Source organism: Oncorhynchus clarkii, chromosome 17 (assembly GCF_045791955.1).
Source record: "Oncorhynchus clarkii lewisi isolate Uvic-CL-2024 chromosome 17, UVic_Ocla_1.0, whole genome shotgun sequence".
In the NCBI taxonomy this organism is placed as follows: Eukaryota; Metazoa; Chordata; class Actinopteri; order Salmoniformes; family Salmonidae; genus Oncorhynchus; species Oncorhynchus clarkii.
The window spans coordinates 66,145,896-66,165,404 of NC_092163.1; the positions used below are offsets into that span (position 1 = coordinate 66,145,896).

Sequence of the window (19,509 nt, forward strand, 5' to 3'; positions counted from 1 at the left end):
ATTGGGTAGTCAACAGAAGTCAGAAATAGCATAAATATTCACTTACCTTTAATGATCTTCATCGGAATGCACTCCCAGGAATCCCAGTTCCACATTAAATGTTTGATTTAGTTGGAAATATGTCCATCATTTATGTCCAAAGAGCTACTTTTGTTAGCACGTTTGGTAAACAAATCCAAAGTCATGAAGTGGGTTCCCTAGTTGCAGACAAAATGTCAAAAAGTTCCGTTACTGTCCGTAGAAACATGTCAAACGATGTATGGAATCAATCTTTAAGGATGTTTTTAACATAAAAAGTAAATGTTCCAACCGGAGAATTCCTATGTCTGTAGAAAAGCAATGGAACGAGAGTTAACTCTCTCGTGACCGCGCCTCAGAGCCTGTGGCACTCTGCCAGACACCTGGCTCAAACAGCCCTTATGAGCCCCCACTTCACAGCAGAATCCTCAAACAAGTTCCTAAAGACGGTTCACATCTAGTGGAAGCCCAACTTCAACTGCCTGCTACTCATCCCCATAAGATATGCATATTATTAGTTTCTAAAACTGTTTAATCATGTCTGAGTATAACAGAACTTTTGTAGCAGGCAAAACCCAGACGACAAACCATTCAGATTATTATAAAAATAATTAAGTCACCCTCTCTTCAATGATTTTTCATTGGGATTCCAGATTTCTAAGGGACAGGCTTGCTGTTCCTACCACTTCCACTGAATGTTCACAGTCTTTAGAAATTGGTTGAGGTTATTCCTTTGTGTAATTAAGAAGTACTGCCATCTTGTACGAGTGTCACATCATGTGTTCTGTTTGATAGAGGCGCAAGACCAGAAAGCATGCTTGAGTTTGTTTTCTTCCTGTATTGAACACAGATCATCACGTCTTCAATTTGATCGATTAATTACTTTAAAAATACCTAAAGTTGTATTACAAAAGTAGTTTGAAATGTTTTGGCAAAGTTTACAGGTAACTTTTGAGATATTTTGTCATCATGTTGTGCAAGTTGGAACCAGTGTTTTACTGGATCAAACACGCCAAATAGATATATATGGCCTGAATTAATCGAACAAAATGACCATTTGTGATATTTCTGGGGCGTATTGGAGTGCCAACAGAAGAAGCTCGTCAAAGGCATGATTTATATTTTTGTTTCTGCGTTTTGTGTCGCGCCTGCAGGGTTAAAATGTTCTCTCTTGTTTACTATGGTGCAATGCTCAGATAATAGCATTGTTTGCTTTCGCCGAAAAACCTTTTTGAAATCTGACATGTTGGCTGGATTCACAAGACGTGTAGCTCTAACTTGGTATCTTACATGTGTGATTTCATGACAGTTTGACTTTTATAGGAATTTATTTGAATTTGGCGCTCTGCATTTTCTCTGGCTTTTGGCCAAGTGGGACGCTACCATCCCACATATCCCATCTTCTATTGCGGCTGAAAAGGATGGCTTATACTCCCAGTATCCAACTCTGTAAGAAATGGATGGTTGAAAAACATTTGCATCTCCTTTAAAATGCATTCGTAAATATCCTTTAGAGTCTCAACTACCTAGAGGCAGCTTCACTTCAACCTCTCTGCTGAGTGTACCAAGTCTATATAACATACAAAAATCAATACACCTTTAAAGCTAGAACCCTAAATTTAAACAATAAGTACTCCCCCGCCCTTTTCAATAAAAGGGCTAAGGGATGGGGCAGGAGAAACCACTCAAATTCATAGAGCTATCGATTCAAGGACTGACCATCCGTGATTTCAAATGTATAGTTAACCATGTTGAGGATATACAGTATTTGTTTACATTATTAGTAGCATTGGATAGAAAACCCTGACGTTTCTAAAACTGTTTGAATGATGTTTGAGCATGACAGAACTCATATGGCAGGCAAAAACCTGAGAAAAATGAGGAAGTGGGAAATCTGAGGTTTGTAGTTTTTGAACTCACCCCTATCGAATACACAGTGGGATATAGGTTATTTTGCACTTCCTAAGGCTTCCACTAGATGTCAACCATCTTTAGAACTTTGTTTCAGGCTTCTCATGTGAAGGGGGGCCAGGCCAGATGGGAGCTGTTTGACTAAGGGGTCTGCCTGCAGCTTTGTTCTCAGTCACGCGCTTTCACATGAGGTATCTCTCGTTCCATTGCTTTTCTACAGACAATGGAATTCTCCGGTTGGAACATTATTGAACTTTTATGATAAAAAAAAACATCCTAAAGATTGATTCTATACTTAGTTCGACAAGTTTCTTCGACCTGTAATAACTTTTTGAACGTTTCGTCCGACTGGACCAGATTGCGCGTTTGGATTTGTTTACCAAAACGCCCAAACAAAAAGAAGCTATTGGACATAAATGAAGGATATCATCAAACAAAACCAGCATTTATTGTGGAACTACGATTCCTGGGAGTGCATTCTGATGAAGATCATCATAGGTAAGCGAATATTTATAATGATATTTATGAATAATGTTGACTACCCAACATGGCGGATATTTCTATGGCTGGTTTGGGCTCTGAGTGCCGTTCTCAGATTATGCTTTTTCCGTAAAGATTTTTTGAAATCTGACACAGCGGTTGCATTAAGGAGAAGTGTATCTAAAGTTCCATGCATAACACTTGAATTTTCAGCAACATTTATAATGAGAATTTTCAGCAACATTTATAATGAGTATTTCTGTGAATTCATGTGGCTCTCTGCACAATCACTGCATGTTTTGGAACTACTGAACATAATACGCCAAAGTAAAATGAGATTTGTGGATATAAATATGAACTTTCCTGAACAAAACATACATGTATTGTGTAACATGAAGTCCTATGAGTGTCATCTGATGAAGATCAAAGGTTAGTGAATAATTTTCATCTCTATTTGTGCTTTTTGTGACTCCTCTCTTTGGCTGGAAAAATGGCTGGGTTTTTCTGTGAGTTGGTGGTGACCTAACATAATCGTTTGTGGAGCTTTCGCTGTAAAGCATTTTTTGAACTCAGATACTGTGGCTGTATTAACGAGAATTGTATCTTTAAAATGGTGCCTAATACTTGTATGTTTGAGAAATTTGATTCATGAGATTTCTGTTGATTTGTATTTGGCGCCCTGCAATTTCATTGGCGCTAGCGGAACCCCAGTCCTAGACAGGTTAAGTCAATAAGTATTCAACTCATTCGTTATGGCAAGCCTAAATAAGTTCAGTAGTACAAATTTGCTAAACAGGTCACATAAGTTACATGGACTGACTGTGTGCATTAGTATTTATCATCATTTTTGAATGGCTACCTCATCCCTGTACCCCACACATACAGATAATTCTAAGGTCCTTCTGTCGAGCAGTGAATTTCAAACACAGATTCAACTACAAAGACCAGGGAGGTTTTCCAATGCCTCGCAAAAAAATGGCAACTATTCGTAGATGTGTAAAGAAAAAAGCAGACATTCAATATGCCTTTGAGCATGGTGAAGTTTTTAATTACACGTTGGATGGTGTATCAATACACACAGTCACTACAAAGATAAAGGCGTCCCTTCCTACTTCAGTTGCCGGAGAGTAAGGAAACCGCTCAGGAATTTCACCATGAGGCTAATGGTGACTTTAAAACAGTTAGAGTTCAATGACTGTGATAGGAGAACACTGAGGATGGATCAACATTGTAGTTACTCGACAATACTAACCTAATTGACAGAGTGCATAGTAGTAAAGAATAAAGTATTCTAAAACATGCATACTGTTTGAAACAAGACAGTAAAGTAATACTGCAAAATAATACATTTTTCTCCTGAATACAATGTGTTATGTTTGGGGCAAATTCAATAAAACATACAGTGCCTTGCGAAAGTATTTGGCCCCCTTGAACTTAGCGACCTTTTGCCACATTTCAGGCTTCATACATAAAGATATAAAAATGTATTTTTTTGTGAAGAATCAACAACAAGTGGGACACAATCATGAAGTGGAACGACATTTATTGGATATTTCAAACTTTTTTAACAAATCAAAAACTGAAAAATTGGGCGTGCAAAATTATTCAGCCCCCTTAAGTTAATACTTTGTAGCGCCACCTTTTGCTGCGATTACAGCTGTAAGTCGCTTGGGGTATGTCTTTATCAGTTTTGCACATCGAGAGACTGACATTTTTTCCCATTCCTCCTTGCAAAACAGCTCGAGCTCAGTGAGGTTGGATGGAGAGCATTTGTGAACAGCAGTTTTCAGTTCTTTCCACAGATTCTCGATTGGATTCAGGTCTGGACTTTGACTTGGCTATTCTAACACCTGGATATGTTTATTTTTGATCCATTCCATTGTAGATTTTGCTTTATGTTTTGGATCATTGTCTTGTTGGAAGACAAATCTCCGTCCCAGTCTCAGGTCTTTTGCAGACTCCATCAGGTTTTCTTCCAGAATGGTCCTGTATTTGGCTCCATCCATCTTCCCATCAATTTTAACCATCTTCCCTGTCCCTGCTGAAGAAAAGCATGCCCAAACCATGATGCTGCCACCACCATGTTTGACAGTGGGGATGGTGATGAGCTGTGTTGCTTTTACGCCAAACATAACGTTTTGCATTGTTGCCAAAAAGTTCCATTTTGGTTTCATCTGACCAGAGCACCTTCTTCCACATGTTTGGTGTGTCTCCCAGGTGGCTTGTGGCAAACTTTAAACATCACTTTTATGGATATCTTTAAGAAATGTCTTTCTTCTTGCCACTCTTCCATAAAGGCCAGATTTGTGCAATATACAACTGATTGTTGTCCTATGGACAGAGTCTCCCACCTCAGCTGTAGATCTCTGCAGTTCATCCAGAGTGATCATGGGCCTCTTGGCTGCATCTCTGATCAGTCTTCTCCTTGTATGAGCTGAAAGTTTAGAGGGACGGCCAGGTCTTGGTAGATTTGCAGTGGTCTGATACTCCTTCCGTTTCAATATTATCGCTTGCACAGTGCTCCTTGGGATGTTTAAAGCTTGGGAAATCTTTTTGTATCCAAATCCGGCTTTAAACTTCTTCACAACAGTATCTCGGACCTGCCTGGTGTTCCTTGTTCTTCATGATGATCTCTGCGCTTTTAACGGACCTCTGAGACTATCACAGTGCAGGTGCATTTATACGGAGACTTGATTACACACAGGTGGATTGTATTTATCATCATTAGTCATTTAGGTCAACATTGGATCATTCAGAGATCCTCACTGAACTTCTGGAGAGAGTTTGCTGCACTGAAAGTAAAGGGGACGAATAATTTTGCACGCCCAATTTTTCAGTTTTTGATTTGTTAAAAAAGTTTGAAATATCCAATAAATGTCGTTCCACTTCATAATTGTGTCCCACTTGTTGTTGATTCTTCTTGGTTGTAATTGTATAGGACTGGGGAGTCTTTCAGGATAAAATAAATAAATAAATGGAATGGAGTTAAGCACAGACAAAATCCTAGAGGAACACCTGCTTCAGTCTGCTTTCCACCAGACAATGGGTGATGAAGTCACCTTTCAGCAGGACAATAACCTAAAACAAGAACAAATCTACACTGGAGTTGCTATCCAAGAAGACAGGGAATGTTGCTGAGTAGCCAAGTTACAGTTTGACTTAAATATACTTGAACATGTATGGCAAGACCTGAAAATGGTTGTCTAGCAATGATCAAAAATCAATGACAGAACAAAGAGTTTTGAAAAGAATAATGGGCAAATGTTGCACAACCCAGGTGTGGAAAGTTCTTAGCCAGAAAGACTTGCAGGTGCCAAATGTGTGACTACAAAGTATTGACTCAGGGGTGTGAATACTTATGTAAATGAAATATTTATGTATTTATAAGCATTTATTAAAAACATGTTTTCACTTTTTCATTATGGTGTATTGAGTGTAGATGGGTAAAAAAAAAAAAATTGTAAACCATTTTGAACTCAGGCTGTAACAAAATGTAGCATAAGTCAAGGGGTATGAATACTTTCTGAAGGCACTGTTTTTTGGGTTCTTAAGGAATACGACAGTTGAACTAAGCTCGAGGCATTTATAAGTTATATTCCTCAAGAAACAATGGCTATTTATAAGTTAAAGACGAGGATTCTAGCTTTAAAACAAACAAAATAACGACAATCTGAATGAGTGTGCGCATCCAAGAAAATAAGTCTGCCTGCTTTCTTTGAACTCTCGACACCAGCAAAGATATACTGTAATTAGTGAGCAGATTATTACGTCATCTTCACACAAAGGCCCCTTCAGGCAAACTAACTAGCTAGATAAAAGGAGTAAAGACAAACCACCACCACACGCACTCCTAAAGTGTGGATCACTTGGCTGAGAGCAAGCTGCTCTCCCCATGCTCCACTGGATTACATCAAACAGAGAAAATATGCCCAATTAGTGCTTATTATAAACAAGACAGAGTTACAAATAGCAAACAATTGCATCAAAGGTGAACAATTGAGAACAAATGGGGATGTGACAAACTACTTCAGTGATGTCATGCGATTCCATTTAACAAATAAGAGGCAATTGGGCTGCTGCCAAAAGCTCAATAGTAAGGGGTTTTGACATGCTTCTCATCATTTCCTGCAATTAACAACAAAGCATGCTAACCCACATTGTGACATATTACCAGTATCAGCTGCAGGCAACAATTTAGTTAGAATAAATAAATCAAAGGAGACAAAACATTTAAAAAATGTAAATACAGTACCCACAACTTTCGATTAGTGGTAAAAACCAGTCAGCGTTTTACCAGTGGCAGACTTAAGCTGTCAGCAGAGCACTCATTCTAACACAGCTGGAAAGGTGGGGGGACTCTTCTGCAGGCTTACAAATGACTCATCCATCTCTAGATCTCATCAGGCAGCTGATTAGAAGTGACTGAACTCACACTCTGACACAGACAACTTATCGGCAGTATCATTCCCCAGAACACAAGTGTGAGTGGTAAACATGAAATCATGTCAAATACAGAATGCATATATTGATTGTATCATCTCAGTTTCCCATAACAGAGGGCCTTCTGACAGCCATGAAATAGGTTTCTAACTTTGACTCCTCAGAGGGGCTCTATTTTACTCAAACATTGGTTTTGTCGGGGGGGTTTGTAACAGCTGTGGTATGTATATGACTGATCAGAAGTATGACAACTAAAGGAAAGGATTTCAAATAAGTAATTAACATGTTGTCAATCATATATTATTTATTGCCTTACCCCCTCATGCCATTTGCACACACTGTATATAGACTTGCTTTTTTCTATTGTGTTATTGACTGTACGCTTGTTTATTCCATGTGTAACTCTGTATCCGTGTTTCTGTCGCACTGCTTTGCTTTATCATGGCCAGGTCGCTGTTGTAAATGAGAACTTGTTCTCAACTAGCCTACCAGGTTAAATAAAGGTGAAATAAATAAAAATACTCATAACACCAATATCCAGCCAGCAAAATACTAATCAAGACATGTACTGCAGTGATATGGTAGATCTATGATAGGTCTCAAGTAGGCAATGTAGTAGTTTGTAACAAGAAAAATGCATTAATTTCATAGATCAATCAGAGTAGCAACAATTTAACAGTTTCCATGGTATGGTATTTAATCCTACTTGTATGTGATACATTCTAACAGATATTTAAAGCAGCAGAATTCTTGTTTCGACCCGTTGATTGAAGCCAAATTCAGAGTTCTCATTGTAGCAGCTCTACGGCCATTATAAAGTAAGGTCCCTCATCTTCCTCCCACCCCTCTCTGTGCTACCGAGGCAACCGGCAGCACACCTAGCCGACTACATTCAGTCACTAGTATCCATACAAGAATTAATTGCATGGCCACCCTGGAACATGTCTACAACAACAATCAAAAAGTCCAAACATTATTACAAAAATTGGTAACTAATTAAATTCGATTTCAATATATTGCTATGCTTTACAGCAGGAGTAAAGAAAATAACCTTAGACGAACCTTGTCGATGTGCCCTTCCTCACATCGCAGATGCTGCATTTAAAAGCCTCTGCACTGTTCTTGAAGGTGCAGACGCTACAGTCCCAATATCCGTCGTCAGCACTTGGTTTAGCTTGTCTTTTCGGCCTTAGAAAAAGAGACATGTCAAGTGAGTTGATTACATATCATTTATATGATTAGTTATGACTGTTAGTGGTGATGACATGCAGTACTCACACCTTTAAATGAGCAAACATAAACTAATACATAAAAATATTGGTTGGTTGTCAGATTATCCATTCGAATTCCTAATAATAGTTAACCAGCGCGAGCTTCTTGAATAAATCCAGCTAAAATCAAGCGACCTAGATGATGTTGGCTAGCCAGTTAGCTAGCTAGATACAACATTTGGTTGCATCGCTAGTCTGGCTAGCAAGCAGACTAGCTACATATTTTAGCTCGGGGCTAAGCATGTTAGCTAGCAAAACGAATGTCAAATAATGTCCATTCGACATTGAGCTTCGAACGAGTTCTGTTTACACTGAATATCATTTCCTAGAATGCCAGGCGTATCCATAGAAATTTTCCCTTTGTCTGAGAGTGTCTGGTAGAGTAGGGAGCGAGAAGCCGCCATAGTGCCTGTGCACTATTCTAGCTCTGGCATACAAACTGAAAAAAGGAGAAACACTCCTTGAGAAAGCATCCGAATATCAACCCCAAACGGCACGGAATTTTTGCAAAACAAGTCTAAATCGACACAAAACGGACTGGGGTACACGGTTAAATACCTGGTAGGGCTCTTCTTGTCGCCCATGGTGAGAACGGTCTTCCAAAAGAAGAAAAGGTCTTCAGTAATTATCAGTAATTGTCGTAGGTTGTGTACGGAGGATCCAGATAGAACCGCTGCAAAAGCTGGCAGACAAGATCGCGTTCAGCGAATGCTCGAGGTAGGGCAGAGCGATTGAACACCGCGTGACTCCATGACGCCCAATCACCGCATGCCTCGGTTTAAAAGTCTGGTTGGAAATAAGAAAAATGGGTAGCTTGCTAGAATATTCCCATAATATCCCATTTTGCAATTAGATTATGTGGTTTACATAGTCGAAATGTAGAATAGTGCATTCTCAGGATTCATGAGTGTCATACATTCCTGTGCTACAGCATGAGCTGGGTCGTATGTCATTGTATTTTATGCAGACTCGTACTGAATATAGTTGTATTTTATGCAGATTCGTACTGAATATAGTTGTATTTTATGCAGATTCGTACTGAATATAGTTGTATTTTATGCAGACTCGTACTGAATATAGTTGTATTTTATGCAGATTCCTACTGAAGATGGTGGTGAGGTTTATATTGGGACACTGCTGCATAGAAAGTTATTCATCACCATCCCCTTTCAATCTAACTGCTGTCTGTGTTCTAACCAAATGCAAAAGTAATTGTTAAGTGAAAGCTCTCGAGCTGCTAGGTATTCTTTACCATTCGGCCATCAGATTTGCCACCAATTCTCCTTATAGGACACATCACATCACTGCACTCTATACTCTTCTGTAAACTGGTCATCTGTATAAACGTCGCAAGACACACTGGTTGTTGCTTATTTATAAAAACCCTCTTAGGCCTTGTGCTGTTGTCTGTGCCCAACAATGTTTGTACCATGTTTTGTGCTGCTACCATGTTGTGCTGCTGCCATGTTGTGTCGCTACAATGTTTTTGTCATGTTGTTGTCTTTGCTCTCCCTTTATGTAGTGTTGTGTTGTCTCTCTTGTCATGATGTGTGTTTTGTCCTATATTTTTATTTAAAAATAAATACATTTTAATCCCAGCCCCCATCCCCACAGGCCTTTTACCTTTTGGTAGGCCATCATTGTAAATTTGTTCTTAACTGACTTTGACTAGTTAAATAAAATATCAGATGTAACACACTGTGTAGTAAGGGCTGCATGGGACAAACACCTGTTCCAATAATTAGCCTACTGTCATTGCATTTAGACGGAAATGTGTCAGTTGTTTCATTCTCTGTGGTTGTAGTGTGTCCACTTGACAACATTTGAAAGGACTCAAGATAATAGTGATTGCCTAATATTTCAGAGATGGAAGGAAGGAATGCTAAGGAATCTCAGATACTCAGTGCTTGACTTGGGCAGGAGCTCACCGGAGCTGAGTACCGACACCTCACATTTTGTACTGCTTGAGCTTCTGTTTCTCTTATACAAAATTAGCTCAAAAGTATTGTGGAGCTCCTGCACCTAAATATAAACAGTACCGGCACCCAAAATGAGTACTGGAAACTATTTCAGTCCAAGTCAAGCACTGCAGATACTAAACATTGACCTTGAATTAACATTTGTATTCAGATACAAATGTCCTTCTTGCTCTTAATTTCCATCAAAATTCCAGACATCTTGGAGGATATAATCTGCCTGTGCTCCTGGCTTTAGTGGGCTACTTCATCACGGAATGTGTGGGGGCAAACGTTGCACTCTTTGGAGGCCTCCCTCCCTCCTGTTCAGGACAAGGCTCTCTGTGGGGGAGATGAAGCGTGAATCATGTAGCCTCATTAGCCTCTTGCTACGGCTCCAGGACCTATTGTGAACCCCTCCCTTCTTCTGTTCACCAAGAGGAGAGAAGAGTATATGTACTGCTGCTGCTTCACTCCTGTCACACTGGCTTTGCCGTCTACCCAGTGATTGTGTCTGCTTAGCTCATAGCATGCCACTGTAATAGAGGGTCATCATGGTACCGTTAACCTGAATAAAATCAAAACAACATTAAGTGTTGCCTGGTTGATTCTGTCATTAATTCAAGTGAAAATTTGGCTTTTTGACCATACGGTAACAATAATAATGTGAGTGCTTATATTTGTACTATTTCAAATGTGTTTTTTGCATATCCCAACTCCCCCTGAGAGTGGAGTCACGGCCTTCCATTATCAACGGAGACCATGAAGCAATTAGGGTTAAGTGCCTTCCTCAAGGGCAGGCACATCGACAGATTTTTCACCTTGTGAACTAGCAACCTATCGGTTGCCGACCCAATGTGCTAACCGCTAGGCTACCTGCCACCCCAATAAGGGAGACATTATAAAGAAACTGTGAAAAGAGAATTGGGGGGAGGGGAGGATGAGGAATCATACCAAACAGAGACGATAAATAGTACCGTGCATTAGGCAATACAAGAGTGTGACTGAAACAGCTCTACCCACATCAGTGTTCCAATTCCCTTCACCGAATCTTGTTATTGTTCAGAAAAATCATCTGTTATTTGTCATGTTACTAAACTTTCAACATCCAAAAATGCACCATAGTTCTGACATACATTTCCTTTGACTGAATCTCACATGGTGGCAAATAGACATGGTGGTGAAGTTTTTTCAAATGTATTTTTGTATTTCACCTTTATTCAATCAGGTGGGCCAGTTGAGAACAAGTTCTCATTTACAACTGTGACCTGGCCAAGATAAAGCAAAGCGGTGCGACAGAAACAACAACACAGAGTTTTTATTTTTTATTTCACCTTTATTTAACCAGGTAGGCAAGTTGAGAACAAGTTCTCATTTACAATTGCGACCTGGCCAAGATAAAGCAAAGCAGTTCGACACATACAACGACACAGAGTTACACATGGAGTAAAACAAACATACAGTCAATACAGTACAGTAGAAACAAGTCTATATACATTGTGAGCAAATGAGGTGAGATAAGGGAGGTAAAGGCAAAAAAAAGGCTATGGTGGCAAAGTAAATACAATATAGCAAGTAAAACACTGGAATGGTAGATTTGCAGTGGAAGAATGTGCAAAGTAGAAATACAAATAATGGGGTGCAAAGGAGCTAAATAAATAAAATAAAATAAATACAGTAGGGAAAGAGGTAGTTTTTTGGGCTAAATTATAGATGGGCTATGTACAGGTGCAGTAATCTGTGAGCTGCTCTGACAGCTGGTGCTTAAAGCTAGTGAGGGAGATAAGTGTTTCCAGTTTCAGAGATTTTTGTAGTTCGTTCCAGTCATTGGCAGCAGAGAACTGGAAGGAGAGGCGGCCAAATAAATAATTGGTTTTGGGGGTGACCAGAGAGATATACCTGCTGGAGTGCGTGCTACAGGTGGGTGATGCTATGGTGACCAGCGAGCTGAGATAAGGGGGAACTTTACCTAGCAGGGTCTTGTAGATGACCTGGAGCCAGTGGCTTTGGCGACGAGTATGAAGCGAGGGCCAGCCAACGAGAGCGTACAGGTCGCAATTGTCGGTAGTATACGGGGCTTTGGTGACAAAACGGATGGCACTGTGATAGACTGCATCCAATTTGTTGAGTAGGTTATTGTTGGTAGAGTTGGTACAGTTACACATGGAATAAACAAGCGTACAGTCAATAACACAATAGGAAAAAAATCTATATACAGTGTGTGTAAATTAGAGAGGTAAGGCAATAAATAGGCCGTAGTGACGAAGTAATTACAATTTAGCAATTAAACACGGAAGTTATGGTTTGATCAGTAAAATGTGTTTAACTCTGAGTGTACTGTAGTGTGATAAGAGACTATTTAGTTTAGTTTATTCATTCATTTATTCACATAACTTTAAAATGCCAAACATGCACATGAGTGAAATCATGGACGATAACACACAATAAAGTCTGGGACTTATTTCCATTGTGGTCCTCTTTTGAAACAAGATGGCTAGGCAAGATCAAACACAGTATGACAGTATAAAAACAAAGAAGAAGAACATCTGTCTCATCATTGCAGTTACATCACAGGGGTCATTCATATGGGCACAGAAGACATCAAAATGTTTTTTTTACTTCATGTAGGGATTACAGAGGGCTCAATTACATAAAAGGCAGGTGTTCTGCCATGATCACTCACTTATATATTAAATTGTACTCACTGAGATTATAGCACCTCTTTTTATTTTGTTTCTTACATGGTAATTAAGAAAATGATTGGCCTATTGAAAATAACCCCACCTTCTATGAAATCAGGCTTCACCACCAAATGACTATTGTAGCTGGAAACGGCAGATTTTTAATGGAATATCTACATAGGCGTACAGAGGCCCATTATCAGCAACCATCATTCCTGTGTTCCAATGGCATGTTGTGTTAGCTAATCCAAGTTTATCATTTTAAAAGGCTAATTGAGCATTAGAAAACTCTTTTGAAATTATGTTAGCACAGCTGAAAACTGTTGTGCTAATTAAAGGGGCAGCAGGTAACCTAGTAGTTAGAGTGTTGGTTACATTCATGTACATACTACATACATTCATGTACATACTACCTCAATCAGCCTGACTAACCGGTGTCTGAATGTTGCCTCGCTACTTTTATAACCTCGCTACTGTATATAGCCTATCTTTTTACTGTTGTTTTATTTCTTTACCTACCTGTTGTTCACCTAATACCTTTTTGCACTATTGGTTAGAGCCTGTAAGTAAGCATTTCACTCTACACCTGTAGTAACCGGAAGGTTGCAAGATCAAATCCCCGAGCTGACAAGGTAAAAATCTGCCGTTCTGCCCGTTCTCCCACTGTTCCTAGGCCGTCATTGAAAATAAGAATTTGTTCTTAACTGACTTGTCTACTTAAATAAAAGGTAAATATATATATATATAATTTGTTTTAATTAAAAAAGAAGCAATAAAACTGGCTTTCTTTAGACTAGTTGTGTATCTGGAGCATCAGCATTTGTGGGTTTAATAACAGGTGCTATTTAATGAAGCTGCCAGTTGAGGACTTGTGAGGTGTCTGTTTCTCAAATTAGACACTCTAATGTACTTGTCCTGCTCAGTTTTGCACCGGGGCCTCCCACTCCTCTTTCTATTCTGGTTAGAGACAGTTTGTGTTGTTCTGTGAAGGCAGTAGTACACAGTGCTGTGTACAGAACAAGTGTACAGAACAAGAATAGACTGACGAGTTTCAGAAGAAAGTTCTTTGTGTCACGCCCTGGCCTTAGTTATCTGTGTTTTCTTTATTATTTTGGTTAGGCCAGGGTGTGACATGGGTGATTTATTGTGTTTCGTCTTGTCTAGGGGTTTTATTAGATTAATGGGGTTGTGTTCAGTTTGGTTGCCTAGAGTGGTTCTCAATCCGAGGCAGGTGTTTATCGTTGTCTCTGATTGGGAACCATATTTAGGCAGCCATATTCTTTGGGTATTTTGGGGGGTGATTGTTTCCTGTGTCAGTGTTTGTGCCACACGGGACTGTTTTCACGGTTCTTGTTTTTGTAGTTGTGTTTGAGTTTTCCTATTAAAACCATGGACACTTACCACGCCGCTTATTGGTCCTCCGATCCTTCTCGCCTCTCTTCTTCAGATGAAGAGGAGGAAAACCGTGACACTTTGTTTCTGGCCATTTTGAGCCTGTAATCGAACCCACAAATGCTGATGCTCCAGATACTCAATTAGTCTAAAGAAAGCCAGTTTTAATGCTTCTTTAATCAGAACAACAGTTTTCAGCTGCGCTAACATAATTGCAAAAGGGTTTTCTAATGATCAATTAGCTGTTTAAAATGATAAACTTGGATTAGCTAACACAAAATGCCATTGAAATACAGGAGGGATGGTTGCTGATAATGGGCCTCTGTATGCCTATGTAGATATTCCAGTTACAATAGTCATTTACAACATTAACAATGTCTACACTGTATTTCTGATCAATTTGATGTTATTTTAAAGGACAACATTTTTTGCTTTACTATCAAAAACAAGAACATTTCTAAGTGACCCCAAACTTTTGAACGGTAGTGTATGTTTTTATTGATCACTGGAAATCTGTGGGCATCTTTGCAGGCAGTGAGAGGACAGGACTTATTTATGGCTGTCACACAAAATGGAGACCAGACCCCCCCCCCCCCCCCCCCCCCCCCCCCCCCCCCCACATACCCAGACACAGACAGACAAATTCCTTCTCCATTTACATCTCCATGCCCGGACAGTGTGGGTGTGGGGAGATTGTACCCTGAGGAGTTGAGGGTTGTGTTGAGAGTTGTGTGCGATGTGTTCAAGTGTCCAGGGAGGGGGTTAGGGGGCGGTGGCTGAGGACAGTTTCCTCCTCCAGCAGAGGAATGTCTCCATGCATGTTCCTGTTTGGAGAGGCAGCTCACAGCCCAATATGTTGGCAGGAAACCACATGCTGCTCACACTACACCGATAAGGAGCAGGGGGAGGCTTTGCCAAACCTTCAGGAAGGTAGATTATCCCATGAAATGCTGGCAGCGCTTCAGTCTTTGTGCATCTGAGAGAGAGCGTGTGTGTGTGTGAGAATGTGAAAAAATGATACTTCAGCTCACTCAGCAGTAGAGAGTTTCAGTAAATTTAGGGAAGACTCCACAAAAGGCAGCAGTACAAAAGGCCTGCAAGCTGAGAATGTGCAACGCAGAGGCACGGCCCAATCTCACGGTTTGTTAACCCAGAAATGGTGAATAAAGAATAAGACAATCATGCATCACTTGTCAATTACCTCCCTGATGATAAAGAATAAGATGGTGATTTCATTTGTGGGTGGTTTGCGTTTCCCAAATCCCCTTATATCAAAGAGATTAAATATTACATCTACTCCATTATCTCAAATTCACAAAATCATGCAGTTTGCATTTTCAAAAATAGGTGAGAAATGAGCCAAGAGGGACACATATTTTAGGTAGAATAGTCAACCATAGTCAAATGTCAAAACATGAAAATATGACCAACACCATCTCCGGTGTACAGTATGTGCATCAGGTCGTCGCTGGCTAAGCATTGGGAGAGAGATTGGAAGGGTTTTCTGCAATGTTCTTATATAGTAATTCCCAGAAGTACACACAATCTACTGGACTATAAATCACCGGCCCTAGGGCGAGGTTTCAGCCAAGTATGGATAGTGTTTATAGTGTTTAGACTGGATCCAGCAGTTTGGTCACACACAATGCTGCAGAGATGCAATCAATTTGGCAGATTAGTGCATTGACAGACAGCGCAACATCCAACCAACAATCAATACATACTTGTTAAGTGTTTACTTAAAGCACTGATACAGTAATCCAGGAACGATTCCCTCCATGGGCACTCATGTGTTGTATCTTTCACCCCCCCCCCCCCCCCCCCGAATGGCTATCTAGCTGTCCTCTGAAACTAAACACTCTCCCCTTCTCACCAACTGCTAAGGGGTGTGCCTACCCCAAGTAGGACAGCCAAATCAAGAAATCAGACAAGACATCCATCACTATCTAGCAGGGTGGATGGAGTAAACGACCTTGATGCAGTCTTCACACTCAATTTCAGATACCCTTGGGCTCTATTATGGAGAGATTTAAGCAGGGGGAGAGTGGCCAGCCTTCACATTAGATTCTTATGATACTGGACACGATGCAGAGAGGCTTGAGAGTAAGAGGAGAGGCGAGGGAAAGAGAAAGGGTAAGGAAGGAAGGGTGCTAGGAAAGGAAGATTGAGATGGAAAGTTACGGGCAGAGAGAGTTAGAGGTTGAGCGTTTGGCAGTAATAGGAGGTAGGTACAGGAGAAGGAATGGGGAGATGAGAGGATGAGGTTCAGAGGATGGACCTCTACCTCTCCTTTAATAGGCTCTATGGATAGAGTGTGAGGAGATCTTTATTCAGCAGAAAAATATTTGATGTGTATGGTTGACTTTGCATGTAGCTTTAATGGGTTGTGAGCTCTAATTGATAATAATCTCAAGTGATTCATCACAAAAGCAGCACAGAGGATTTTGTGTTCTCCCGTAAGTGGCATGCAGTAATTGAAAAAGCATTGTGTCTCCTCTTAACTTGAAAAACTCTTTGCACAGATGACTGTTCACAAACAGGGTCAAGAATAATTAGGTCGATTCGGTACTTCTGTATGAATAAAAATGTTGGAAATCTTAATAATTGAGCACCTCACAAGCAACCTGCTAGAAATAGTTTTAATTCAGATATAGCCCGTCTTGGACAATATTCTCATTTTGATCTCCTAAAGATTGAATCCATGTTCCTGCGTGTTACTCTGTTTTACACAATGAAAGGTGTGAGCCACTGTAGCGTTGAAGTGCATTGTGGTCTCCTGGGACTTAATTTAGCAGTCAGTGAAACACCACCTACAGCTTTGAGTGGCATCATTGGCAAAGGTCACGTGCTCACTGTGAAATTATCCACACATTAATTTCTCATTGACTTCTTAATACACCTGCATTTACTTGCCTGAGGTGATAGTTTGCCCTTTCCTGTGTGAGGGGAAATGATGCTTGCCACTGTGTGTGTGCCTGATACATGATACAATTCACCAGTTGTTGTTATTACCACTGACTCCTGAGTTTGGAGTCTAGAATTGGACAATGAATACACACTGAAAAAGGTAATTGTCAAATACACCAAACTATGGAGAAGGATAGTGGATATTCAACAGTATATGGATACTGGACCTACTTATGCAATGTCAACCTTTCTTCTAAGGAAAATAAAGCAAGGGCCCAAATCATTCTCCACCCATTTTCATTGCATATATGCACACAATAGCATTACAATGTGAACAGAAAATCTCATTTTGAACAGCGTACCATCACCATTTGGACAGGAGACAGAAAAGGGCTTTTTACACAGACCAGTGGTCAGAGGAGTCAGGGAGGGTTGTGGCATGTCCACAGTAAAACTGTGCCTAGGGCAGGTCATGTGTAATGCATTGATCCATGTGCTGTAAGTGCAGTTGTAAAATCTCAAACTGATACAATGGCTGCTGCCAAGTGCCTAACCAGATTCATCCAATGAAATCTATGAGCATCAATCAGCTACATTGACAGAGCTCGTCATTGACTTGATTCATGTTTAATAGATGTTAAATAGATATTCCCACCGCTTGGCAGATGACAACATGCCTCGTCTTCTCTCAATATAGTGATTTAAAATCAGTTCTGTTTATGATTAGAGGCTGTCACAATGTGCTCAGTGTTTCACATTCTTGTTCAGGCTGACCCTAACGCTGCCAAGCTGAGCACCTCCAAGAATGGGACCGTCAGAGTGCCAGGCCTACAGCAACTTCTGGCACCAAACCCTCTGACAGAGTATCTATCACAGACAAAGACAATCATCCTCTCATGGATCGACTCACTGCAGCCTGCCAAGAGCTGGAATTGTAGCTGTCAGTTGTATTTCAAAATCTTGAACCCTTGACAAAAGTAAACCTACATAATGTTAATGCTCTTAACTAAGATCATCTGTTCAGCAGACACACAACTCAGATACATTGTTGTCTGTGTAACAATCTAACAGCATGTGACATTTGAGTACCATTCAAAATTCTTTATACCTGTTTTGTATTCTGCACATTTCCACAAGCTCCATAATGTCTGTACTACGTACAGTAGAAAGTGTCCCTGCGTTACCCCATGCAGCTGGCCTGGGGGGAAGGGAAGGTGTGTCCGTGTTCGTTTGTGGTTCTAATAAATCTGGGAGTGCTGCTAACACTGTACAGATGTGAGGAGGCTGGAGTTTCCCCTGATTTTAAACTGGGAGCCCACAGTCTACCACCACAGGAGATGAATAGTGTGTGGGTGGGCACCTAATTGATTAGTGCATATTAAGGTTACACACTCAGGGATGGGATATATTAGAGTGGAACATACCCCTTCAGCCACAGTGAAAATTCCTCCCATTTCCAGCTCAGAGGTTGGACTGGTCTGGTCCCATGCAGCAAGGACTTGTAGGACTTGTGTCTGTGGTAGCACAGTGTTAAGCTGCAAGGATACAGAGAGGATTCCTTTGCATAGATCGCAGCTGTGGGCTGTGATGCCTGCCACCATCACAGCCCTTCCTCTCCCCTCAGCTCTACCTGGTGCTTACTGCTTAGTCACCACCTCTACCTCTGCCATTGGATCTCAAGCACTTCATACTCCTCTAACAACACAATCACACCACAATCAGCTGTGCTCAGCTGGACAATGCTGACTGGTGAAAACAGAACAGCTTTTGACCCATATCTCACCCTGATAAAAACAGCTTAAAACATTCAATAGTCCAAGTGAGGAATACAATCTGCAGACTACCCCCATAAACAAAAAAGAGAATCACCCACAGGCCCATTTAATTATCAACAAGCACTATTGAGTGGCCCATCTAAAGGTCAGTTCCAGCTGGCAATTACGTTATTGTTTGATTATGTAAGAGCCTGTTCCCCCAGTGGAGCTCTTACAGCAAACAGAGCAGTTTTATTACCCATTAGTACTCTTTATCTCATCTGACACACTTTCCAGGGCGTGACACAATGTAGGCTCAAACACCATTAGCATACTACATGGGTATTCCATTGCTGTGATGTCAGGAACATTTCATGAACTGCCAATCACACCACAGTAGACATTCAGTACTGTACTCAGATGAACAGAGGTCTGTGCTTTACTACCCAGAATACTTAAAGAGCTGAAGTCCCAATCTTTTTGTCGTTCCTGTCATTCTTCTAACATGCTTATTTGAGTGTTTTATTTTGCCTCAGGTCTAATCCTTTGATGAGCATCAGCAGGCCCCAGACAGTCATGTGACATGCTATAATGACATGCCATGCTGATGGGAATCTGCTGCTCCCTCCCACATTTCCTCACGCATTTCCTCCCCCCGTCTAAACCTATTTCCTCTCTCTCTCTCTCTCTCTCTCTCTCT

General features: G+C 40.5%; 1 protein-coding gene across 1 annotated transcript in view; it reads right to left on the reverse strand.

The window, feature by feature from the left end:
• The window catches only part of LOC139371287 (RING1 and YY1-binding protein B-like), a 29,690-nt gene extending 20,857 nt beyond the window's left edge, over positions 1–8,833 (reverse strand). Inside the window, exons 1-2 of the mRNA XM_071111584.1 lie at positions 8,679–8,833; positions 7,912–8,037 (exon numbers count right to left, since the gene is read on the reverse strand). Of these exons, the coding sequence (XP_070967685.1) occupies positions 7,912–8,037; positions 8,679–8,704 (152 nt within the window). The 5' untranslated portion in view covers positions 8,705–8,833. The remainder of the gene's footprint in view (positions 1–7,911; positions 8,038–8,678) is intronic.
• Positions 8,834–19,509: the final 10,676 nt, after the last annotated feature.